Below are 22,510 nucleotides of genomic sequence, written 5' to 3' on the forward strand. Positions count from 1 at the left end.
AGTATCTTTGTCTGGTTTTGGTATCAGCGTGATGGTGGCCTCATAGAATGAGTTTGGGAGTGTTCCTTCCTCTGCAATTTTTTGGAAGAGCTTGAGAAGGATGGGTGTTAGCTCTTCTCTAAATGTTTGATAGAATTCACCTGTGAAGCCATCTGGTCCTGGACTTTTGTTTGCTGGAATATTTTTAATCACAGTTCCAATTTCATTACTTGTGATTGGTCTGTTCATATTTTCTATTTCTTCCCGGTTCAGTCTTGGAAGCTTATACCTTTTTAAGAATTTGTCCATTTCTTCCAGGTTGTCCATTTTATTGGCATAGAGTTGCTTGTAGTAGTCTCTTAGGATGCTTTGTATATCTGCGGTGTCTGTTGTAACTGCTCCTTTTTCATTTCTAATTTTATTGATTTGAGTCCTCTCCCTCTTTTTCTTGATGAGTCTGGTTAAAGGTTTACCAATTTTGTTTATCTTCTCAAAGAACCAGCTTTAAGTTTTATTGATCTTTGCTATTGTTTTCTTTGTTTCTATTTCATTTATTTCTGCTCTGTTCTTATGATTTCTTTCCTTCTACTAACTTTGGGTTTTGTTTGTTCTTCTTTCTCTAATTGCTTTAGGTGTAAGGTTAGATTGTTTATTTGAGATGTTTCTTGTTTCTTGAGGTAGGCTTGTATTGCTATAAACTTCCCCCTTAGAACTGCTTTTGCTGCGTCCCATAGGTTTTGGATCATCGTGTTTTCATTGTCATTTGTCTCTAGGTATTTTTTGATTTCCTCTTTGATTTCTTCAGTGATCTCCTGGTTATTTAGAAACGTATTGTTTACCCTCTATGTGTTTGTGTTTTTTTCCCTGTAATTGATTTCTAATCTCATAGTGTTGTGGTCAGAAAAGATGCTTGATATGATTTCAATTTTCTTAAATTTACCAAGGCTTGATTTGTGACCCAAGATGTGACCTATCCTGGAGAATGTTACATGAGCACTTGAGAAGAAAGTGTAATCTGCTGTTTTTGGATGGAATGTCCTATAAATATCAATTAAATCTATCTGGTCTATTGTGTCATTTAAAGCTTCTGTTTCCTTATTTATTTTCATTTTGGATGATCTGTCCATTGGTGTAAGTGAGGTGTTAAAGTCCCCCACTATGATTGTGTTACTCTCGATTTCCTCTTTTATAGCTGTTAGCAGTTGCCTTATGTATTGAGGTGCTCCTATGTTGGGTGTCTATATATTTGTAATTGTTATATCTTCTACTTGGATTGATCCCTTGATCATTATGTAGTGTCCTTCCTTGTCTCTTGTAACATTCTTTATTTTAAAGTCTATTTTATCTGATATGAGTATTGCTACTCCAGCTTTCTATTGATTTCCATTTGCATGGAATATCTTTTTCCATCCCCTCCCTTTCAGTCTGTATGTGTCCCTAGGTCTGAAGTGGGTCTCTTGTAGACAGTATATATATGGGTCTTGTTTTTGTATCCATTCAGCGAGCCTGTGTCTTTTGGTTGGAGCATTTAATCCAGTCACGTTTAAAGTAATTATCGATATGTATGTTCCTAGTACCATTTTCTTAATTGTTATGGGTTTGTTTTTGTAGGTCCTTTTCTTCTCTTGTGTTTCCCACTTAGAGAAGTTCCTTTAGCATTTGTCATAGAGGTGGTTTGGTGGTGCTGAATTCTCTTAGCTTTTGCTTGTCTGTAAAGCTTTTGATTTCTCCGTCGAATCTGAACGAGATCCTAGCCGGGTAGAGTACTCTTGGTTGTAGGTTCTTCCCTTTCATCATTTTAAATATATTGTGCCACTCCCTTCTGGCTTGTAGAGTTTCTGCTGAGAAATCAGCTGTTAGCCTTATGCGAGTTCCCTTGTATGTTATTTGTCGTTTTTCCCTTGTTGCTTTCAATAATTTTTCTTTGTCTTTAATTTTTGTCAATTTGATTACTATGTGTCTCGGCGTGTTTCTCCTTGGGTTTATCCTGTATGGGACTCTCTGCGCTTCCTCGACTTTGGTGGCTATTTCCTTTCCCATGTTAGGGAAGTTTTTGACTATAATCTCTTCAAATATTTTCTCGGGTCCTTTCTCTCTCTCTTCTCCTTCTGGGACCCCTATAATGCGAATGTTGTTGCATTTAATGTTGTCCCAGAGGTATCTTAGGCTGTCTTCATTTCTTTCTTTTTTAAAAAATTATTTATTTATTTATTTAATGTATTTACTTTTGGCTGCATTGGATCTTTGTTGCTGCACATGGGCTTTCTCTAGGTGCAGTGAGTGGGGGCTACTCTTCGTTGTGGTGCGCAGGCTTCTCATTGTTGTGGCTTCTCTTGTTGTAGAGCACAGCCTTCAGTAGTTGTGGCTTGTGGGCTCTAGAGCGCAGGCTCAGTAGTTGTGGTGCATGGGCTTAGTTGCTCTGCGGCATGTGGGATCTTCGCAGACCAGGGCTCGAACCCGTGTCCCCTGCATTGGCAGGTGGATTCTTAACCACTGCGCCACCAGGGAAGCCTTGTCTTCATTTCTTTTCATTCTTTTTTCTTTATTCTGTTCCACGGCAGTGAATTCCACCATTCTGTCTACCAGGTCACTTATCCATTCTTCTGCCTCAGTTATTCTGCTATTGATTCCTTCTAGTGTATTTTTCATTTCAGTTATTGTATTCATCTCTCTTTGTTCTTTAACTCATCTAGGTGTTTGTTCTTTAATTCTTCTAGGTCTTTGTTAAACATTTCTTGCATCTTCTTGATCTTTGTCTCCATTCTTTTTCCGAGGTCCTGGATCATCTTCACTGTCATTATTCTGAATTCTTTTTCTGGAAAGTTGCCTATCTCCACTTCATTTAGTTGTTTTTCTGGGGTTTTATGTTGTTCCTTCATCTGCTACATAGTCCTCTGCCTTTTCATTTTGTCTATCTTTCTGTGAATGTGGTTTTCCTTCCACAGGCTGCAGAACTGTAGTTCTTCTTGCTTCTGCTGTCTGCCCTCTGGTGGATGAGGCTATCTAAGAGGTTTGTGCAAGCTTCCTGATGGGAGGGACTCAACAGAATTCTTAAAATGAACATAAATTAGCACTGAATGCAGTAGGTCTGTACATCCTGACAGGCAGTACATACCCACGCCCCCATGCACCAGAAAAGGACACACACAATACTGAAGACCAGCACTGCTGCCAGCTCTCCCTTTTTCTTCTATATACTTCGGTACTGCATTTTGTTCAACAAACACATCCCAGTTTTGTAGTTCCTTAAAAAAGAAAAAAGGCCCATAAGGTAATATAAATCAGTGATGAAGCAGCCTCACCTGGCTCGGCCTCGGTGCTCTGCGTACCAGGCTGTGATTCTTTCCTCCCACATTTCTGGAGTCATTTGATACAGATTTATTACCTAGCAAAAAAGAGAGCAAAATAAAAAACCCACACACAAAGAAAGTTCTGGTATTGTTTGGTATTTTTATAATTATGCATCATTTTTACAAAACAGCAAAGCTATTTTTAAAAAGCCACATACAGGGAGCCAGTCACATGCAGAGGTGGGTGTGTAAATAAGCACCGTTCAACCTGAGTCACAACTCGGAAAGCTGCACCATTTCTCAGGCTGCGGGGCACCCCTCGCCTGGCAGCACCCCTCTTTCCTGGGCCATAGAGCCCAGAGAGAGGACCTCGTTCAGGAGCAGAGCTCACTAATTTCGGGCCGGCCGCGGGCCAGGCTGTACGTGCTGCTGCCTTTGCCTCTGCAGAAACCATCAGAGGAGCAGGTAAAGTCAGGGGAAGGTGAGGAGCAGACCTTTATCACACATGACAGGGGAGCGGAGCTATAAAATCAGAAGCAGCAAAAGGTAGGGAAGGCCTGCTTCTGAGGCTAATGAACAAGACGAACACCACCAAGGATTAAAAGCTATAATGCCCACCCCCGACTCATCCCGTCTATCCGTCCCGCCCCGCGCAGCTGCAAACAGCTCATTTCCCCAGGCTGAACTCAGGCTGCTCCACGCCCCTCCCTAGGAATCATTGACGCTCCCCCACCTTTAAAGAAAGGACCATCCGCAGGCCATGCCTGTCCTGGCAACCCCAAACGAATCCCACGAACCTTTGCTTTTTAATGTTCTCAACAGAGACCATTACTTGAGATTGATTACAAAACATTTATAAAAATGTTCTTGCCACCTATGTCCAATATTCCTTCCGGTCCTTTGGTTATGTCTTCCCAAACAGGGAATTTGACTTCTTACCCTTTTTGGAAGCAATTCCTCTTGGGCCAAAAATCCCCGCTTGTGAACAGAGGGGTCGTAGTCACCATACTGGAAGAAGAGGAAAAGGAGAGCGTGGGATTGAGATTCTAAAGACAACTGCATTTCTGAACAGGTCGACTCAGCCTCTGTCCCTCCCAGCTCCAGGGAGCAATTTAATTCTGATGACAAGTCAAGATTGCAACCTTGCTAGTTTGTTATCCTTGGATGAAAATACAAAACTGATTATATCTGTGAACAGAGTCGCATAATCCCGTAAAGGATGGATGGGTGACATGCTAATAAGAATGTGACATTTGTAGAGAAATGTGGCCGAGTTTTCTAACTCCTGAAGGAAGCCGTCACTACCAAAACAGCTTTTGAAAGGAGACAACAAAACACAACTCTGTAAGTTGTGATTAGCAACCAGTGATAAGAGTCTTACCTATAAATGTTTGTAAGTGGCTGGTAATTGGAGCCAACTGATAGGTGGGAGCTGGGGATAATGCCGGCAATATTTTTAATACCTTTCAATCAAGGCTCTGAAAAATGCTTTGGAAAAATCTGATGCCAACACTGTCATTTCTATCGTACAGACAAAGAAATGAGTAAAATGTTAACAGATTTTCCTGAAGCTGTAGAGCAAATCACTCTGGGGCCTGCATTTTAATGTACTCACCAGGGACAATAACTTGAAGTTTATTTTCTGATTTCAAAACAAATACCCCTCCCTGCTCTGCAGCAGGAAGGCCACCGCAATGAGAAACCCGCGCACCTCGCTGCAACTAGGGAGGGCCTGCGCGCAGCAATGAAGACCCAACACAGCCAAAAATAAATAGGATGGATAAATTTATAAAAAAACAAACAAGCAAACAAATACCCCTTTCTTTCCTAGAAAGTTAGTCTGACCAGGAAATAATCAGAAATGAAGGAATTTTTTAAAAGAAACTAACCATAAAATATATAGAAGATCAAAGCCTGTCTCTTGTCAATCAGCATTCAGTGGCTTTTCTTTTGACCCAAAACAACAAAGCTCAGTATTTTAGTATTATCTTCTATAAACATTTATCCTTTTTGCCACCAACATTGGAAAAGCAAAAGAAAGGTCTGGCACAAGGCTGTTGGCTCTACATCCCACCAAATCGGGTGAGGACATGGCCCACCCTCATTCCCAAAGAACCTTAAGTTAGATTTCTGGTGAGTTTTCCAACAGACACTCATGAGATTGAAGAGATGTTCATCATCAACTGTAAATCATGACTTCTTCCCATACTACCCTTCTATAAAAGCCCCGAGGATTAATATCTCTTATGAATCTCATAATTACCTTGCAAATAACAGAATTGTATTGCATTGTTTTTTCAGTTTAAAAAATTAACTGGTCAAACTTAAATACTTAACCCTGTCTATGCATTTCTTCATTTAAAAAACTTGAAGGAGGGACTTCCCTGGTGGTCCAGTGGTTAAGACTACATGCTTTCAATGCAGGGGGCATGGGTTTGATTCCTGGTTAGGGAACTAAGCTCCTGCATGCTGTTCGGTGCGGCCAAAAAAATTTAAAAAAAAAAAAAAATGAAGGAAACTGGTTTCTCTGGATCTCTGAAAGGCCAGGGGAGTGTAATAAGTCAGGAACTGTATGAGCTTTAACAGTACTCTCTGCGGAGAGTGCAGGTAGGAGCCTGAAACTGGGGGGGAGGGGGAGGGGGAGGGGGTACGGGAGGCAGGCTGCTTAAAGTTCAATTCCAGCTCCTTCACTTATTAGCTGTGACCTTAGAAATTTTGTGTCTCAGTTTTCTCATCTGTAAAATGGGAATAAGAAAAGTATTTATCTTATAGGATTCTTGTGGGGATTAAATGAAATACTCAGAATTTTTTTTTTTTTTAATTTTTTTGGCTGCACCATAAGGTATGCAGGATCTTAGTTCCCTAACCAGGGATCAAACCCTTGCCCCCTGCATTGGGATCATGGAGTCTTAACCACTGGACCACCAGGGAAGTCCCGACCCATAAAAATTTTAAAACTATGATTAACACACAGCATTCAATACAACCTGATGTCAAAAGATTAAAAACTCAGGTCATGTCACCTCTCCAAGTCTGTTTCCTAATTTGTCAAACGAGAGCATTTGTCTTGGAGGATTTTGAAGGGGAGGTGGCTCTGCAGCATCCCCTGAGGCCCCGAGTGAGGCACCCTCTCTCTAAACCTCAGCTTCCCCATCTGGAAAACAAGGGTCAGAACAGTGCCTGCCTCCTGGGGGGTGACGAGGATGAAGACAGTCAGGTAAGCATTTTGCACGGTGCCCAGCTCATAATGAGTCAGGTATTATTGTCATCAGCTGCGTTATTTATGATGACACTGGTTACTCTTTGCCTGTCAGATTCTTAAGCGGGGAGGATGATAAAGAAAGCCCTGTGAGTTGTACTTGCAAAACTCTCAACAGTGCTGACCAAACTCTAGTGCTTTTGCAAGCAGATATGCAAAGTGAAAGCTATAAATTCAGGCTCCAAAGGCTTGCAAGATTAATGATCCACATTGTCATACTGAGCTCCCAGCTACTCCATTGATCAAATGCTACATCTGAGCACTGGGGAGGTGGCAAAGACACTGCTGAAGGAACTTCTCCACTGGACTAATTCCACTTATAACATTAAAGCCACCTTGAGGTATGTGTCTGCTCTTAAATGTCTTTTTAAAACACAAAAGAAGAAGAAAATCCTCAAGTTGTGGTGGCTGGTGAATATAAAAGAAAGTCAGACCACTCCATGGATGGAGATGGCTGTTCCTCCTCATTTTATGTACAGAGGCATCCCAATAACATAAGCAGGAGTGAATTTGCTGGGAAGCTAATGAGGCTTGGGTTTCAGGTCTCTGCACCTGCATGGGCCTGTACCTAATTTTATATTCATAATTTGGTGTTCTTGAATTAAAAGAACACCCTAAATTATATAAGCTTCAGGGCCCACAAAACCTGGATCCACCCCTGATATAAACCAATTGAATCTAAATTCAAGAAGGGAGTTCACCTTTTAAAGGGCTCTCAGAGTCACTTCTTAAACAGAGACAAATACTTTCCTCTGCTTATATGTATGAAAAATTAGACCAAATGCTCTGAATAGGATTTCACAAAACATAAAGGTCTAATCAATACATATATAGAATAAACAGTTAGATCCCAACCGCACACCAGTCACTAAACTCCAGATGGATTAAAGACTTAAACCTATAAATGAAAATCCATAAAAATACCAGAATAAAATATAGAAGAACATGTGTATATTAAGTTGATGAAGTCATTCCAAAAGTCACTCAAAACATGAAAAGGATTCACATGTAAAAAAAGATAAAAGATTAATATTCATAATATATAGAGTTCCTATAACTCAATTAGAAAAAGACAAACAATAAAGTGGAAAAAACAGGCAAGTCATAAACACTTGATTCACAGAGGAAAGAAATACAAATGGCCAATAAGTCTATGAAAATGATGCCCCAGTGGTAATCAAGGAAATGAAAACTTTTAAAAAATCTACTTTTTTGTCAAATTAGCAAAAATTTAAAAGGCTGATAGCAACCACTGTTGATGAGGATATGGAAAAACAGATATTCTCACCACTATTGGTAGAAGTTAAATTAGGAACTTTTGGAGAGCAATTTGGTCATAACTATTTAAATTTTTTTTGAGATAAAATTTACATACATAAAATTCACAATTTTAAGCATATAATTCAGTGGTTTTTAGTACATTCAAAATGTTGTACAACCATCACCACTGTCTAACTCCAGAATATTTCCATCACCTCAAAAAGAAATCCCTTACCCATTAGCAGTAAGTCCTAATTTCCTCCTCCTGTCCCCTGACAACCACTCAACCTACCTTCTGGCTCCATGAATTTGCCTCATCTGGACATTTCATACAAATGGAATCATACAATATGTGGCCTTTCCTGTCTGCTTCTTTCACTTAGCATTATTTAAATTTTAAATGTTCCTATCCTTCAACCCATTTATGCCATTTCTTGATATCTATCATAGACAAATATTGTTCGTATGTGCCCAAACAGGCGTACTCAAGGATGTTCACTGCACCCATTTAAGTAGAAAAGTAATAGAAAGAAAAACAAGCCTAAGTATCTACCAATAAAGATATATTTAAATAAACAACAAGGACCTACTGTATAGCACAGGGAACTATACTCAATATCTTGTAATAACCTATAATGGAAAAGAATCTGAAAAAGAATATATACATATATGTATAACTGAATCACTTTGCTGGACACTTGAAACCAACACAACATTGTAAATTAACCATACTTCAATTAAAAAAAAGAAAACAAAAACAAAACAACAAAAAAAGATATTTAAATAAACCACAGCCCCTCTGTTCTATGAAATACAGTTCAATAGTTTAAAAAACTGAGTACTTTAAGAACTCTCTTCTGACAGTTTTAAGTGAAAAGGGTGCACTGTGCAGGACTTCCTCTAGAGTGGCGGCCTAGGAGTGGGATTTTGGGGACTCGGGGAGGGGGTGTCTCCTCACTGACAGGCCCCTACCATACCCATCACCCCACAGAGCTTATGCCAATTCACAGTCTCTTCCTGCATGGAAATGAGCTCAGAGCTTCTATTCAATTTATTTATTTATTTTACTTTTTTTTTTTTTTTAATTGAGGTATAGTTGATTTACAATGTTGTGTCAATTTCTTCTGTACAGCAAAGTGACTCAGTTATACATGTATGTATATTCTTTTTCATATTCTTTTCCATTATGGTTTGTCACAGGATATTGAATATAGTTCCCTGTGCTATACAGTAGGACCTTGTTCTTTATCCATCCTATATTAATCCTTGTCAATCTCATGGGTTTGAAATGTTTCCTTATTGTTGCTTTAATTCTTCTTTTTCTTGATTACTAATAAGATTGAGCATCTTTTTGTATTTACAGATTCTTCTCATAGTCTATAAATTGCCTGATATTCATACCCTTTGCTCCCATTTTTCTGCTTTTTTCTTAGAAACTTAAGAGTTCTTTATATTCAGGGATATATCTGCAATGTTACTTCTAGAAATCTACCTTAAGGGGAAAAAGCTTTTGCACATGTACACAAGGAAGCATATAAAAGAGTTCTCAGTAAAGCGCTGCTTATAATAGGGAAACAGCAGAAACTAAACCTACCTCCTCCTCAGGAGGATAGAAAAATAAATTAGGCTTATTCATCAATGGCTACCATACAGCAGTTAGAATCAATGAGCTACATCGACTCGTATAACACGATACATCGCAAAATTGACATTGAGTGAGAGAAAATACCCATTTGTAAAAGGATAAGCCCCCCAGAAAGGGGGACATGCAAAGGATAGTACCATTTATATCAACTTTTACCTTCTGGGTATTTTTTTCCCCTGGATTATTTTAAAGTTAGTCTCCTCCCATCCAACTGACCACTGCCCAAGTTGGGAACCCCATAGTCTCAGCCAGATGACCACCACAGCCTTCTAACAGGTCTCCCTGTTTCCAAACTGGTCTTACTCTAATCTGTCCTTCACACAGCCACCAAAGGATCTGTCTAAAATATAAACCCTTCACTGGCTCTGCAACCCCCACAGGATAAAGTTAAGACCCTTTATGATCTGACCCCCAGCAGACCTCTCCAGCCTCAACTCTTGCCACTCTACCTATACTTTACATATACCCAACTTCTTAGTTGCCTTTTGGCACTCTGCCCCTAATTAGCATCAAAGAGCAATAGGAAACAACAAGCCTCGTCTCCCACCAGTCTTTTCTCTCTCTGAACACTAGGAATCTGCTGGCCAGCCCTGCAAGATTGGGGAATTACATACCATTCTCTCCCGAAGTCATTTTTAATAAGAACACATTTCAAACACCAAATTGTCAATATAAAATCCAACAGGTGGCTTAAGATGTTGCAAGATGGTTTGGTGTGTCACATGACTGGGCCAAAAAAACCAGCCTATATTTCTGATTCAAAAATAACCTAAACTCCTACTAAGAAATATGGTTCTTGTTAACTGAACCATGTGATTAATATTTGTATTTATGCTTTAAGGGTAATTGTTTCTTTATGCTTTGGAATGAACTGTCTATATCAGTTGAACAGCTGAAATACTGTAATGAATACATTTGTGCGTAATTACATCCCATGTGTTCATGAGCTCAATTCACTTTCCCCACCACACTTTTACATTTCCTATCTGTCTCAGAAAGGTTGTGGAAGAAAAGAAATGGAATATAATGGAAGGAACCAGGATGATTTACTGAAAAGTTTGGACTGATGTGACCATACAAATGAACCTGGAATTTAGTGAAAGGTAGTGTGTGATACCCAGAGACCCCTCTCACAGTGAGGGCAAGTGCAAGTGCTAAATTATGCAATCCAGACACTAGGGTTCTCACCCCTGCTCCATTCTGCAGCTCCATTCTGCTTCAAATCCTGTCCATCAAGAAGTGGGCTACAAACTCCATTTAAAAAAGGATTTACATCGGGCTTCCCTGGTGGCACAGTGGTTGAGAATCCGCCTGCCAATGCAGGGGACACGGGTTCGAGCCCTGGTTTGGGAAAATCCCACATGCCGCGGAGCAACTAAGCCCATGCATCACAACTACTGAGCCTGCGCTCTAGAGCCCACGAGCCACAACTACTGAAACCTGCGCACCTAGAGCCTGTGCTCTGCAACAAGAGAAGCCACTGTAATGAGAAGCCTGCGCACCGCAACGAAGAGTAGCCCCTGCTCACTGCAACTAGAGAAAAGCCCGTGCGCAGCAACTAAGACCCATCACGGCCAAAAATAAATAAATAAATAAATTTATAAAAAAAAAAAAAATTAACATCAAGTATTGTGACTTTAGACAAATTATTAGTCCTTTCTGAGCCTTAAATTCTTTGGTTTACAGAAAAGACTCCATTGAGGATCGCAAGAAATATTCATGTTATAACACTTTGTAAAACTGTAAAACACTACAGGCGTGTAAGATCTGATCAATATTGTAATCAGAGACACCCTATTAATATTAACAGCTGTCCTAGAAACTGGAAGCATGTTATAATAATCCTTAGTTTCCCAAATGCAGACTTGAAGCCATAGATTACCTTTATTTGTAGGTTCCTGACAATTTACACCGGGAAAAACAGTTAAAGCACGCTCCTCCATATGAACCCCATATGCTGTCTGTGAATCACTTTCATCTCTAAATTAGCAGGATCCAAATTAGGAGGGCTTTCCTACAGTGAAATCTGTTTAAGCAAACATCTGCTGGTTCCCTGAAAAGTTTTTTTTTCTACAGGTGGCCTTTGAATTTGTGACCCAAAATTTATGCAAAGAAAATGTAGCCTTTGAGACTAAAGTCCTTCAGAGAGAGGTAGTATCTTTGAGAACCTGGCCCTCCTCTCAGCCGGGGAGAAGGCGTGCTAGAGAGAAGCTCAGTTCCGGGCCAGGAAGTGCTCAGATTTAATGAAAGTGACAACAACTGCTTCATCACTGTCAGGGCGATACTGATTGAAAGGACACATTTTTCCTGTTATTAATATTCTTAATCAAAGCATAAAAGGAAGCATATGTTTTAGTTGAATCAAGGCCCATTTTCTGTTTTCTCAATTACTCATTTGTCAGGACAGTGGAATAGGGGAGGCACAAAATGCATGAATTCCCAAAGCCATGAATTCTGCCCTTAGCTTTACCCAAGATTGCCCAAATGACCTTGGGCAAATCACTGAGGGCAGATACTCACTTCGTGTCTGTATCAGTAACAGAGTCAACAACCTCCCCTCAGGCCAGTGAATACTCAGCAAATATTAGACAAGTCATCAAATGACCCTGATGCTTCTGTTAGTGTGACGAGCACGTACAGACCCTTTTTTCCTCCAAATGATAGGCCAGTTACTTCCTGGCTTTGATTTGAGATTATCTTAAGCTACCCCAAAAAGTGGGCTAAGAAGTTGAGGGTCTTATTAATTTCTCTAACATTTCAGGGAAATTGCTTTATGGATACCTCTAACTAAAAAGGAAAATAATAACTGAAAAGATTATGCAAAAATCACAAAAGTAACCCAGGTGTCCCAATTCTGAGGTCATCTTATGCTGCAGTGAAAGGTAGTAAGCAGAGGGATCAGGAGAAAGTGGCATGTGATTGAAGTCGGAAATCTGAGGGGCATGAAGCACCCTGGGCAGACCCTGTAGTGAGTCTTATAAAAACAGAGAGGACAGAAGCACAAAACCAGTGGTCTCCCTCTCCCACCACTCCCAGTCTGCAGCGATTTCTCTGTGAAAGACTCTCAGGTCACCAGACAGCTCAGCTGGGCTTGGTGAGGCCGAGAGCCCGCAGTGCCCAACCGTAAGCACAGCCAGCACGCCATCCAGGTGGATGAAGCAGGACGTTCCCCAGAGTGTGACATGGTCCCGAGGCATAGGGCCGCTGGTCCTCAGAAGATGAGTTTGCAATGAGGACCTGGGCCTTTCTGACCCCAAGGCCATGTTTGGTCAAAACTGGAGACGATAAACTCATTCTTCCTGGTTAATAAAAAGAGAGGTTGGCTGGGTGAATGTAATTAACCACATGTGCATAGTGAGATTACACAGATAATTCATCGAGCTGTACACTTATTGTTTGTACACACACAGACACTCTCACAAGATGATACAGCAGTGGAACAGTGAGAGTGGTCCCCCAAGTCCACAAGTGCCATAGCACCCCACTTTCTGGGGAAAGTCTCTGAAGCCTAGAAGATGCAAAGAAACAGATGACTGGTGTGATCCTGTGACATGCATTAATGCCCAGGAAGAATGCGTTTTCCTTCTTTGAGCCTACCTTGGCCTGGACGGCGTAAGAAGCCAGGAGCACAGAAGCCTCGGGAGGGCAGTAGATCTTTTCATCTAAAATCTGCTTCTTTACCTGAAAGGGGCAACAGGGGAGACATGATACCATGTGCGTGGACAGGAGCCATGCAGGCTGGTCACAGCAAGACACTGCAGCGTGTTCTAATGAGGCCTGTCAACCCAGCCTGCTAATGATTTTCTGACAAAGGGCACAATTTTTTCTTTTTACCGCTGCCGACAGGTTGGGAGTTCAGTCCCTGAGAAGTTATTGGTAAGATGGCTACGCAGAAAAAAACCCTTAATCTCTTCTGTTCGTGATCAAATGCCGAAGAGGAAAAACAATCTTCGTAGTTAAAAAAAGAGACTGACATCTGGGTTGTGACGGAGGAGAGCTGTGAACTCGGGAAATGTCAGGAGCGGCTCTGGTGGTGACTGCAGCCTCGGCCCCAGCTGAGCACACGCAGAATCGGAGGAAATGGAGTCTGCTTTTAAGTCTTAACACAAGACCAAAGTCAGTGAGGCCACTGAGTTATGACTGCAGGAAAAAACCCCATCACTTTCAATATGCCTGCTCTAAGGAAAAAGGAAGCAATAAAGTTTGATCGATTAAACCTTTAAGTCCACTTGAGGTCCGGGAAATATAATTCTTAAGCCATAATGTTGAATTAACATATCTCATTGCATTTAATTTCTTAGACTGGTACGGTGGGTGATGTTCCAGACACAGAGGCAAGACAGCCTCCTGAAGTGAGGGAATGCTGAAATAAACACAACGGGAAAGCCAGCTCTCTTTCACAGACGTCAGCAGTCACCAGATTCATAAAAGTAGTAAATTTTGCCTTGCTCAGCCGTGAAAGCGCTCCAACATTTCAGTAGGAGGGGAAATTAGGCCAAAGTCAAATGGAGAATGGGCACTGCTTCCAAGCACTTACAAGAAAGCCATCTCTATACGGCTAGGACATTCTGGGGCCTAGGAGGTCACTTTGTGGTTTCATTCAAAGCAGGGCAACTTTCTAATCCTTCGGTTTTAAGCTGCACTACAGAAAAACTGAAAGGGCTTCCCTTTGACATGAAAATATTGGAGAGGGGATATACAAACACACATACTTTTTTGGCAAACTTTTTTTTGCAAGAGAAATTATTGGAGGGGGTTATTACATTTAACTTAATATTTACTTAATGCAATAATCTGAGGCTCAAACTAATTATAGGAGGCCAGGCTATATGTGTACATCTGGGCAATCATGTAATTAACGCCCCTCTGGGGTCTTTTCTGTCACCGATGGCGGACACACCAGCCGTTCCAGCGCCAAGCACCATAACTAACCGTGAAACTCGGGAAGTGCTCTGAGCGAGCAGTAGGAACACAAGCAAAACTGCCAAGGTTCTCATCCTCACACCAGTCCCCCTAGCTGCACCTCTAGACGGTCAACTAGCTGTCTTTGAACCTATAATTATGGATCTCCTAATTTCTTCAATTCGGTGGAACAATTACTTACAGGTGCCCACTGTGCACTCAATGAGCCTTGCCTTAAAGGGGCTTACAGTCTAATGAGGGAGTAAGTGGAAAATAAGACAATTATAGACAAAGAGTGGCATGAAACATGATGTTTGAAGTACCACGTGTGTGGGATTTACCAAGTGTCACTGGAGTTCTGAAGTCCCGCCTTCATGAGAGCAGATTTTAAATTTCTGGAAGAACTACTCTTTGCAAGGCTCTCTTTTTAGACTTCCTGGGCAACTATTGAGTACTTTTAAGTTAGTGAGGAGCCGTCTTCAAAGATGTTTCTAGTTAGGGAGCTACTTGTATGTGTTCTTTCGCCATCACACTTTTGCAATTTCATCTGACACCAATTCTCATCACTCAAGTATAGTTCTGTCCTGAAGACTGTTTTTCATTACAGAACCAAAGGGACTGGCTTTCCAGAGGGAGAACATTTTCACAATGTGGAGGCATTTGTGGTCAAATCCGAGGGGTTGGCCCAGGCTGCCTCTGCCACTACCCCTGGGGGCGGTTCTCTCAAGATCAGGGGGGTAGCATGGAAAGGGGTACCTGCAAGAAGAATAAATGTTGCGTGATCTCCTGAACCAGCTCCTCCTCGGCATTCTCAGGATAAAATTTGGCCAGGAAGTGAAAGGTGACTGGCTCTTCCTTGGAAACGTCATGATCCAGCACCTGCGGAATTGCAGAGCAAAAGAAAAACAAGCTAGTTTCGCCCCTCTCCCTCCCGGGCCACCATCAAAGGACCTTCTGCAGGGAGTATATAAATATTTTTCTCCCTTCTAAATTTATCACATTTCCCAAAGGTTGTGATTCTACAGTTTGAAGCATTCACAAAGCCATCTATAACAGGAGGTAATATTCACTTCACATGGTGAATTAATCAAATTAATCAATATCCCCAAGTGGTGAGTGGAGCTAAGATGATTCAGGCACAAATGTTTTCAAGGCCACAGAGATAGCTAAAAACTAGAAATTTATAACTCAAAGGCCTTGGGCACTATCCTTTACGGTAGGCTGAAGGTTTTTTAATTTTCTCAAGTAGTGGAATCTTCCTTTATTCTTTTGTCTTGCTGACTACCTCCAACATTTAGGTCCATACTGGAATGGAGCTTAGAGATGATGAACTAGATATCTGTGAAATCATCTAAACATTAACTGAGCAACAAAAGTGAAACACGTCCATCATGGCAACCCTTTGTTTCAAGGAACCTCTAGAGATGCCCCACGAAATACTTGAGCACAGCCAGTAAACCACTCTGCCTTTAATCTTCTAACAATTTCATCCACCCACTGGAAAGCTTGAGCCATCTGCTCTCCAGAATGAATTTCATCTCAGGACATAAACATGCCATGTGACAGGCTACAAGTCTCCATTAACATGTGTCATAATTTATTTCCTTTGAGCAGCAGGCTCCATGGCTCCTGAGGCCCCCAATCTAATATCCATTTGGCCAACACTCAGGTACGATTTCAAATTTACTTTGCCGAGAGTCACAAAATGATACTGAAGGTTTTGCTGTCTTTGATAGATAACTCTCCAGGCTCCTGCCCAAATTCCTGGTCGTGGTGCCCAAGAGATTCAAAATAAACCTGATCTAGGACGCTCTTCTTGGCATGGCAGCACTTGGACATTCATGATCGTTGGGAATTACCATGTGAAATTTATAACCAGCAGGGACCCCAACGTGAAGATTCAGATTACTGCGTACATATGTAAACACAATTTGAACACCTGAGTTTAGAGTCAAACTGGTAGAAGACGGCAGGCTTTCACTGTTTATCATGCCAAGCAGTAGATAATAGAATGAGGTAGGCAATTGCAGGGGGTAATTTGGGGTAAAAATGAGACACTGACTTACTCGGAGATTCAGGGGTCTTTTAGGAGTCACTGACTAAAACATACGGCCCTGCTCTCAGAGTCTCCATGGATAGGTTGGCAGGTAAGTAGGTGACAGCGTCTTTGTGAGCACATACAAACCCACGCAGAGGGCAGTTCCCCGAGGCAGTATCCATTTCTAAGCCACATTAGAACTGCTGGGAGTCCAGACTTGTCCACCAGGCCTCAGAAGCCCCAGAATATCATGAGAACAAAATAGACATTCTTCCTTCACTGCGGGAACCAGGGCACTCTTTATTCCTTAGATCATGTTAATGAATAAATTGAGTTGGGCCATGGTGTTTCTCAAAAAGACTCTTAAAAATTCCCTAAAGAACAGGAGCCCCAAGAAAATCTTTCAAAGACATAAATTGTGCGAAAAAAACCCAAAACGATAATACAATAGTAATTTTTATCCACAAAGCCTGACTCATGGCTCAGTCAACAGAACGGCATTAAGCCTGAAGCAATCAGGTGACACCCGGTGACAACAAGGAAGAAGCCAGGGATGGCGGCAGGTCAGTTCTGGGTGGTTCTGCAGGCCCGGGGTAGCTGGTGAGGAACAGGGGCGGGGCCTCCCCAGGCCCGCATCCTGTCCCGTATAACTTCCTCCGCAACCTGCCCCTCTCTCTGCTGTGTACCATAATGCCCCATGATGCTAGACACATGCTCAGGGGAAATCCAGAGCCCATGCCAGCCCCACTGGTGTCATCAGGGTCTGGGCCCACCTTCTTGTCCATCTTGAGCCAGGCCACGGTGTCCTTGATTGTATACTGCAGGCCAAAGAACCAGGTTTCCCGAAGCCCCAGGGTCCGGCACACCAAGTCAAACAGGTCCTTCCCCTTCCACTTCATCTGCAAGGGAACAAACCAACAGGGGAAGACAGCTGAGCCCAAGTGGTAAGCAGCCCGCAGGAAAACCTTTTCTCTGCTCCCCCCACCTCAGGTTCTGAAAGGTGGGGATGACGCTAAGATGGCCGAGGAGCAAAGAATTCCTAAATAATTGTAAACCTTCCTACACAAAACCATGAGTGGGAAAATAATAATTAGAGCTTAATGGCTTAATCACTGCATAGCATACACAATACCTCCCTTGGACAGTTCCTTACAGATCTTAATATGCCCAAAGCTGCTAATTTAGGAAAGCTGCTAAATAACGTCCACATTTAGGAGAGTCAAGCTTCTCCCGTTAATCCGAGGTTAGCTTCTAGAGACATTCGTTTCCTCAAGATTTTGTTGTTGATTTTCTTTTTAATCGTGACTCTGCCCTTTAATAAAAGGCTAGCTTTTTAAAATGTAAAGACTAGTTTTACTTGATTTTTTTTAAAACACAACATAGGGTAAGATGTTGTAACTGACGTCACAAATCATGGGGAAAAAGAAACACTAGAGACCAGCCAGTCCAATCACGGGTCTCTCCCCGTCATGATGTGTAACCCAGGCCAAAGAGGAGGTGTCCACCCACGGCCACACGCAGCAACTTCAAACTCTTGTATCAAAACCCAGGGGACAAACAGACAGGAATATACTGTAGTGTGCTAATCCCGTAGCCTCATTTTCAAAAGGACCTGAAGCAATGGCTGCTAAACCCATTTCTCAGCTCTTCAATCTTGTGGCCAGAAAAGCAGGTTCAATATCATAATAGGGGAATAAAATACCCAGGAGCTTAGTAAATGTTGCCACCCGTGGCTTTTAAGTTAAATCACCCAGGATGTTCCCATAGTACCCATAGCGGCTGCTCGCCTCGACCCCAGTCAGTGGCCCCCAAGTATCAGGTGGACATTCAAATGGACACCTGTGTACAGGGATGAGCACGAGACACATCACGGAGATGGTGGTCACAGATGGTGGATTCAAATACAAGGTCGCCAGACATCGGAAGAGGAAGACCACCTGACTGCAGGGGCGTCTGTCCTTCTCCTGCTCTCATTAGAAATTTCCACCCAAGGTCCTGGTACACTGAAGATGCACAATGAAAAGGAACTGGGGAAAGTTCAGGGTTCAGAGACTTCTTATAAAAGCAAGTAGGAAAAAAAAATAAGTTAGACCTCTAAAATCTGATTGGTGTTTGCTAAAACCTGATTCTAGAGGATTTTTCAAGCAGGCCTTCTATTTTTAATATATGTGAATGGACGGCGTGTTCCCTACGAGGAACTCAACAGGAAAGCCCATCCTTCTCCATGTGTATAGTCAAAGTCAAAGAGCAAAGGAGCAGCCTAGATGGAAGGACACCAAAACTGCAGCAGACACGGGGTGGAGATATGGATTAGCTTTTGTCCTTCTCCAAAAGACGCTCTAGCTCTGCCCCAGTCCCCTCTCTGTGACTTCAGTGGGGCCCCTGCAACACTATAAAGGTTGAGTTCTTTAGAAATTATTTTGAGTAGAATAAAATAAAATGTTTTATTTTAAAAAAATGATCTCCTTCCCCTTTTATAAGGCTTAATAATGCTTGTTGGCACACCTGTGTCCCAGTCTGACACTGGGACAAAGGGTTTTTTAATTCACGGTAGGTTTTAATTCCTACAGGCAGACTTCTCTGAAGAAATGTTATTTTGGAAAACTAGGAGCTTCAGGATGCTGATTATCTTCTTGTTTCTATTTTAAGCCAGTACATAGTATATAAATTATAAATGACTACTTTGCTATAAGATAATGTTAACACTTAAGAGCACACATTAACTTGGAGAAGTGAAATACCCAAAGGCCAAGAAGATCAAGGTAATGATCCCCAGTCCGCCATAACTCACGGCCACCGCAGGGCAGGCTCTGGCACGAAGGGGCTGTCTGCAAGTGGGTGTGTGGTGCGTCTAAACGAGAGCTACCAAGAGAATGCTGAGTGGATTTCCTGACTTGGGAGCTTAAATTCTCAAACATAATCTCGTATTAATGCAGTTTTCTACTTCCTTGTTTCTAAAATGCAAAATTATCTCTGTTGAATGCAGAGACAATGTCTTTGCTACTATGGAGCTTGCAATAAAGTGAAGAGAGGGGAAAAATTCTCACACGGATTCAGAATGCCTGGCTTAGATTTTCAACTTTAAGAATTGTAGGGTGTCAAATTGGAAATGAGTCTGAGTAATTAATTACCTACAGTAGACCTGTCCCCTTCTTGTATAAGGAAACATTCTTTGGCAGCCTGCTACAGCAGACACTGGCCTTTTTCTTGGTGGTCTAAGGTAGGCAACCCCCCAGATCGCCTCTTTTTCTGCTCTGTGGGGTTCCTTTCATCTTGCTCTCCTCCAGCACTCCCCAGCCACCTTTTCCAGTTAGTAACTGGTATCTTAACACTCTTCTCCCACCTTAAAACAAAACCCATTTTCAGAAGAGCCAGGTATTTATTGCTCCTTTACAGCTCAATGTGAATTAAAGCCTCTGCTTCCACTCATCTAATCCTTTTTTTGGCTGCACCTCGAGGCTTGTGGGATCTCAGTTCCCCGACCAGGGACTGAACACTGTCCACAGCAGTGAAAGCCTGGAATCTTAACCACTAGGCCACCAGGGAACTCCCCATCCTCTCAGCTAATCTTTCAGCAAGCATTACACAGCACATCCTATGTGCCCAGCAATATTAGACACTGAGGATGTGAAATTCTGGAAGAATGTTCCCTGCCGAAGACTCAAGTAACGACCCAGGTTAGAAAAAGCTTTAAAGAACAAGGGAGAATTAGTTAAAGGAGAAAAGGAAATAAGTCTAAAAACAAACATCATGATCTCTACAGGGAACTGCATGTCATCTGGCAGAGGTGAAACAGACAGCCTGAACTCAGTGGGCGTGGTGGGGATGGACCAGGACTCTCCATATACCCTGAGGCAGAGGAATGATGGGACCAGACCTGCATTCTAGAATGTGCACTAACAACAGGGTGGAGAATGGGTTGGAGGAAAGGAGCCTGGAATCAAGAAGGGCAGAAGGGAGGCCAACTCCTGCCTTGATGAAGGCAGTGGGAAGGAGAGAAAGCCTGAGAACTGGAAAAGCATCAAGAGAAACACCTGAATTTCTGGCTTGAGCATCAGGTGGTTCCAGTAAAGGAGGGATGGAAGACAGGAGAAGCAGGAGCAGCAAGTTTTGACGGAAACAGATTAGTAATTAAGTTCTAGACAAAGTAAGATAGGGTGCCTGAGGAAACCAAGTAGAGATGTCCCAAATACACCTGATTTTAAGTCTTAGCTCTATTTACAAAATAAAGTGTTCTAGTTTTAAGTCATTAAGTTTTTCTCTTGGGCTAAATCTAACCTCCAATGTGTTGTTACCTAGATGAGGGTGCACTTTTCAGCATGCTTTCCCCAAATGTATGAGGCTTGCTTAGTCTTCCTAATTTGGGTTTCTACTTCTTCACAAACAAGAACCACCGGTCACAGTTGCTCCTGGTGGTTCTTGGGACACCCTGTGGACGGGAGGTCTTGGGTTGCGATGGGGCTTCCTTGGTGCTGCCGACTCGCGAGAGCATGAGCACGCCCGCCTCCAGTTCTATCACTGGTCCACCGCGCGGTGCTGATGTGGGAAGGTGATGTGACCACCTAAGCATCTCCCTAGATCGTAGGCACCTCAGAACAAGAGCAACGCCGGTCATCTCTCTACTCCCCACGGCACCCGCCGAGTGCGTACACACAAGACGTGGCAAACAATGGCTGTGCGACAGAACAGACTTGACCACTTCAAAAACCCGAGGCTCAAAAGTGTAAAGCAAAATGAACCCCCATTCGTCCACTCCTTCGACAAACATTTAGTGAACACACGCTGTGTCCGAGCACCAGCTGAGGTGCAGGGGATAAATGGGGGGCTGAAGACAACAGGCCCAGAGTGTGAAACTGTCAGGAACAGATAATCATTCCCCTCGCCCCACACACAAATCAACTCCAGGTGTGGTAGTCAGCACTATAGCACCCAGTGCCACAACAGGGACATCAGGGACTGGAGGGACCCTCTATCTTGAAGGGGTGGGCAATGGCATCTGAACTGGTGGGAAAGAGAAGCCAAGTGAAGACCAGCCTTGGGGAAGGAGGAGAGAGCAGGGAAGTGTGTTACAGCAGAGGGAAGAGCATATGCGAAGGTCTAGAGGTCTAGATGGTTCTTGTAGGAAATGACAGTATTGTAGTTCAGTCTGGCTGGAGAACAGAGGCTGGGGAACACTTGCTGTGCTTCCAACTACCGTCTAAAATCAATTCTTGGGAATTCTCTGGCAGTCCAGTGGTTAGGACTCCACGCTTCCACTGCAGGGGGCACAGCTGGGGAACTAAGATCCCGAAAGCCATATGGCATGGCCAAAAAAAATAAAAAATAAAAATAAAATAAAAATAAAACCAATTCTTTGTCTCCTAACTCTGACGTGTCGTGTGAACCACAGAAAGCTGTCTGAGTGGCTGTTTTCTCCTTTTTCCCTAGGATGGAACAAAACTCATAACATTCTAGATGTACAGGAGAGAAGCTAAATCATTACATAAGATGGATGTTTCCGAAGATTAGGGCTTAATTCCTTCCAGGAACCAGTCTAAAAGGCAGAGAGAAACAGTGGTTATCCAACATCGGTATGAATCTCAGTGCTGCCACTGTGTGACCTTGGGCAAGTTATTGAACTTCCTTGTGCTTTGCAACAGGGATAATAAACAGAACCTGTTTTAGCAGATTGATCTCAGGATTAAGTGCACTGATACATTTGAAAAGTCTAAGAAGGTGCCACAGTAAATACTCAATAAAAGGTGGTGATTACTCATTCTAACCCCGCCTCTTCTTATATTCTCAAGTGGCATGGTTTAAAGCCTCCAGTTGTGTTCCACTCCTCGCATGATGGATGGCAGATCAGAAAGGGCACCATCAATTCTCATCGTGCTAACCATACCATCACTCACTTGACAAATATTTATTGAGCACCCACTACATCCTAGTCACTGCACTCGGTCCCAGAGATGAATGATGAATCTGGGACAAGACGCTGTCCCTATTCACGGCTGATGGGGAAGACAGGTGAACAGATAAGGAAAGTGCAACCTGGCAAATGCTCACAGAACAGAGGACTGAGGGAACACAGCTCGGGCCTGGGGGTCTGTGGGGTGAGTGGCTTCCCTGGGGAGATGCTGTCTGAGATGGGTCTCGAA

The 22,510-nt window shown here is 42.5% G+C and overlaps 1 protein-coding gene across 5 annotated transcripts in view; it reads right to left on the bottom strand.

Moving 5' to 3' along the window:
* The window catches only part of NF2 (NF2, moesin-ezrin-radixin like (MERLIN) tumor suppressor), an 85,573-nt gene that overhangs the window by 35,750 nt on the left and 27,313 nt on the right, over positions 1-22,510 (bottom strand). For all 5 annotated transcript variants that reach the window (XM_059893552.1, XM_059893553.1, XM_059893555.1 and 2 more), the window contains exons 2-6: positions 17,147-17,272; positions 15,092-15,214; positions 13,031-13,114; positions 4,209-4,277; positions 3,282-3,364 (exon numbers count right to left, since the gene is read on the bottom strand). In XM_059893552.1, the coding sequence (XP_059749535.1) occupies positions 3,282-3,364; positions 4,209-4,277; positions 13,031-13,114; positions 15,092-15,214; positions 17,147-17,272 (485 nt within the window). The remainder of the gene's footprint in view (positions 1-3,281; positions 3,365-4,208; positions 4,278-13,030; positions 13,115-15,091; positions 15,215-17,146; positions 17,273-22,510) is intronic.

This window comes from Balaenoptera ricei, chromosome 14, assembly GCF_028023285.1.
Source record: "Balaenoptera ricei isolate mBalRic1 chromosome 14, mBalRic1.hap2, whole genome shotgun sequence".
NCBI lineage: Eukaryota > Metazoa > Chordata > Mammalia > Artiodactyla > Balaenopteridae > Balaenoptera > Balaenoptera ricei.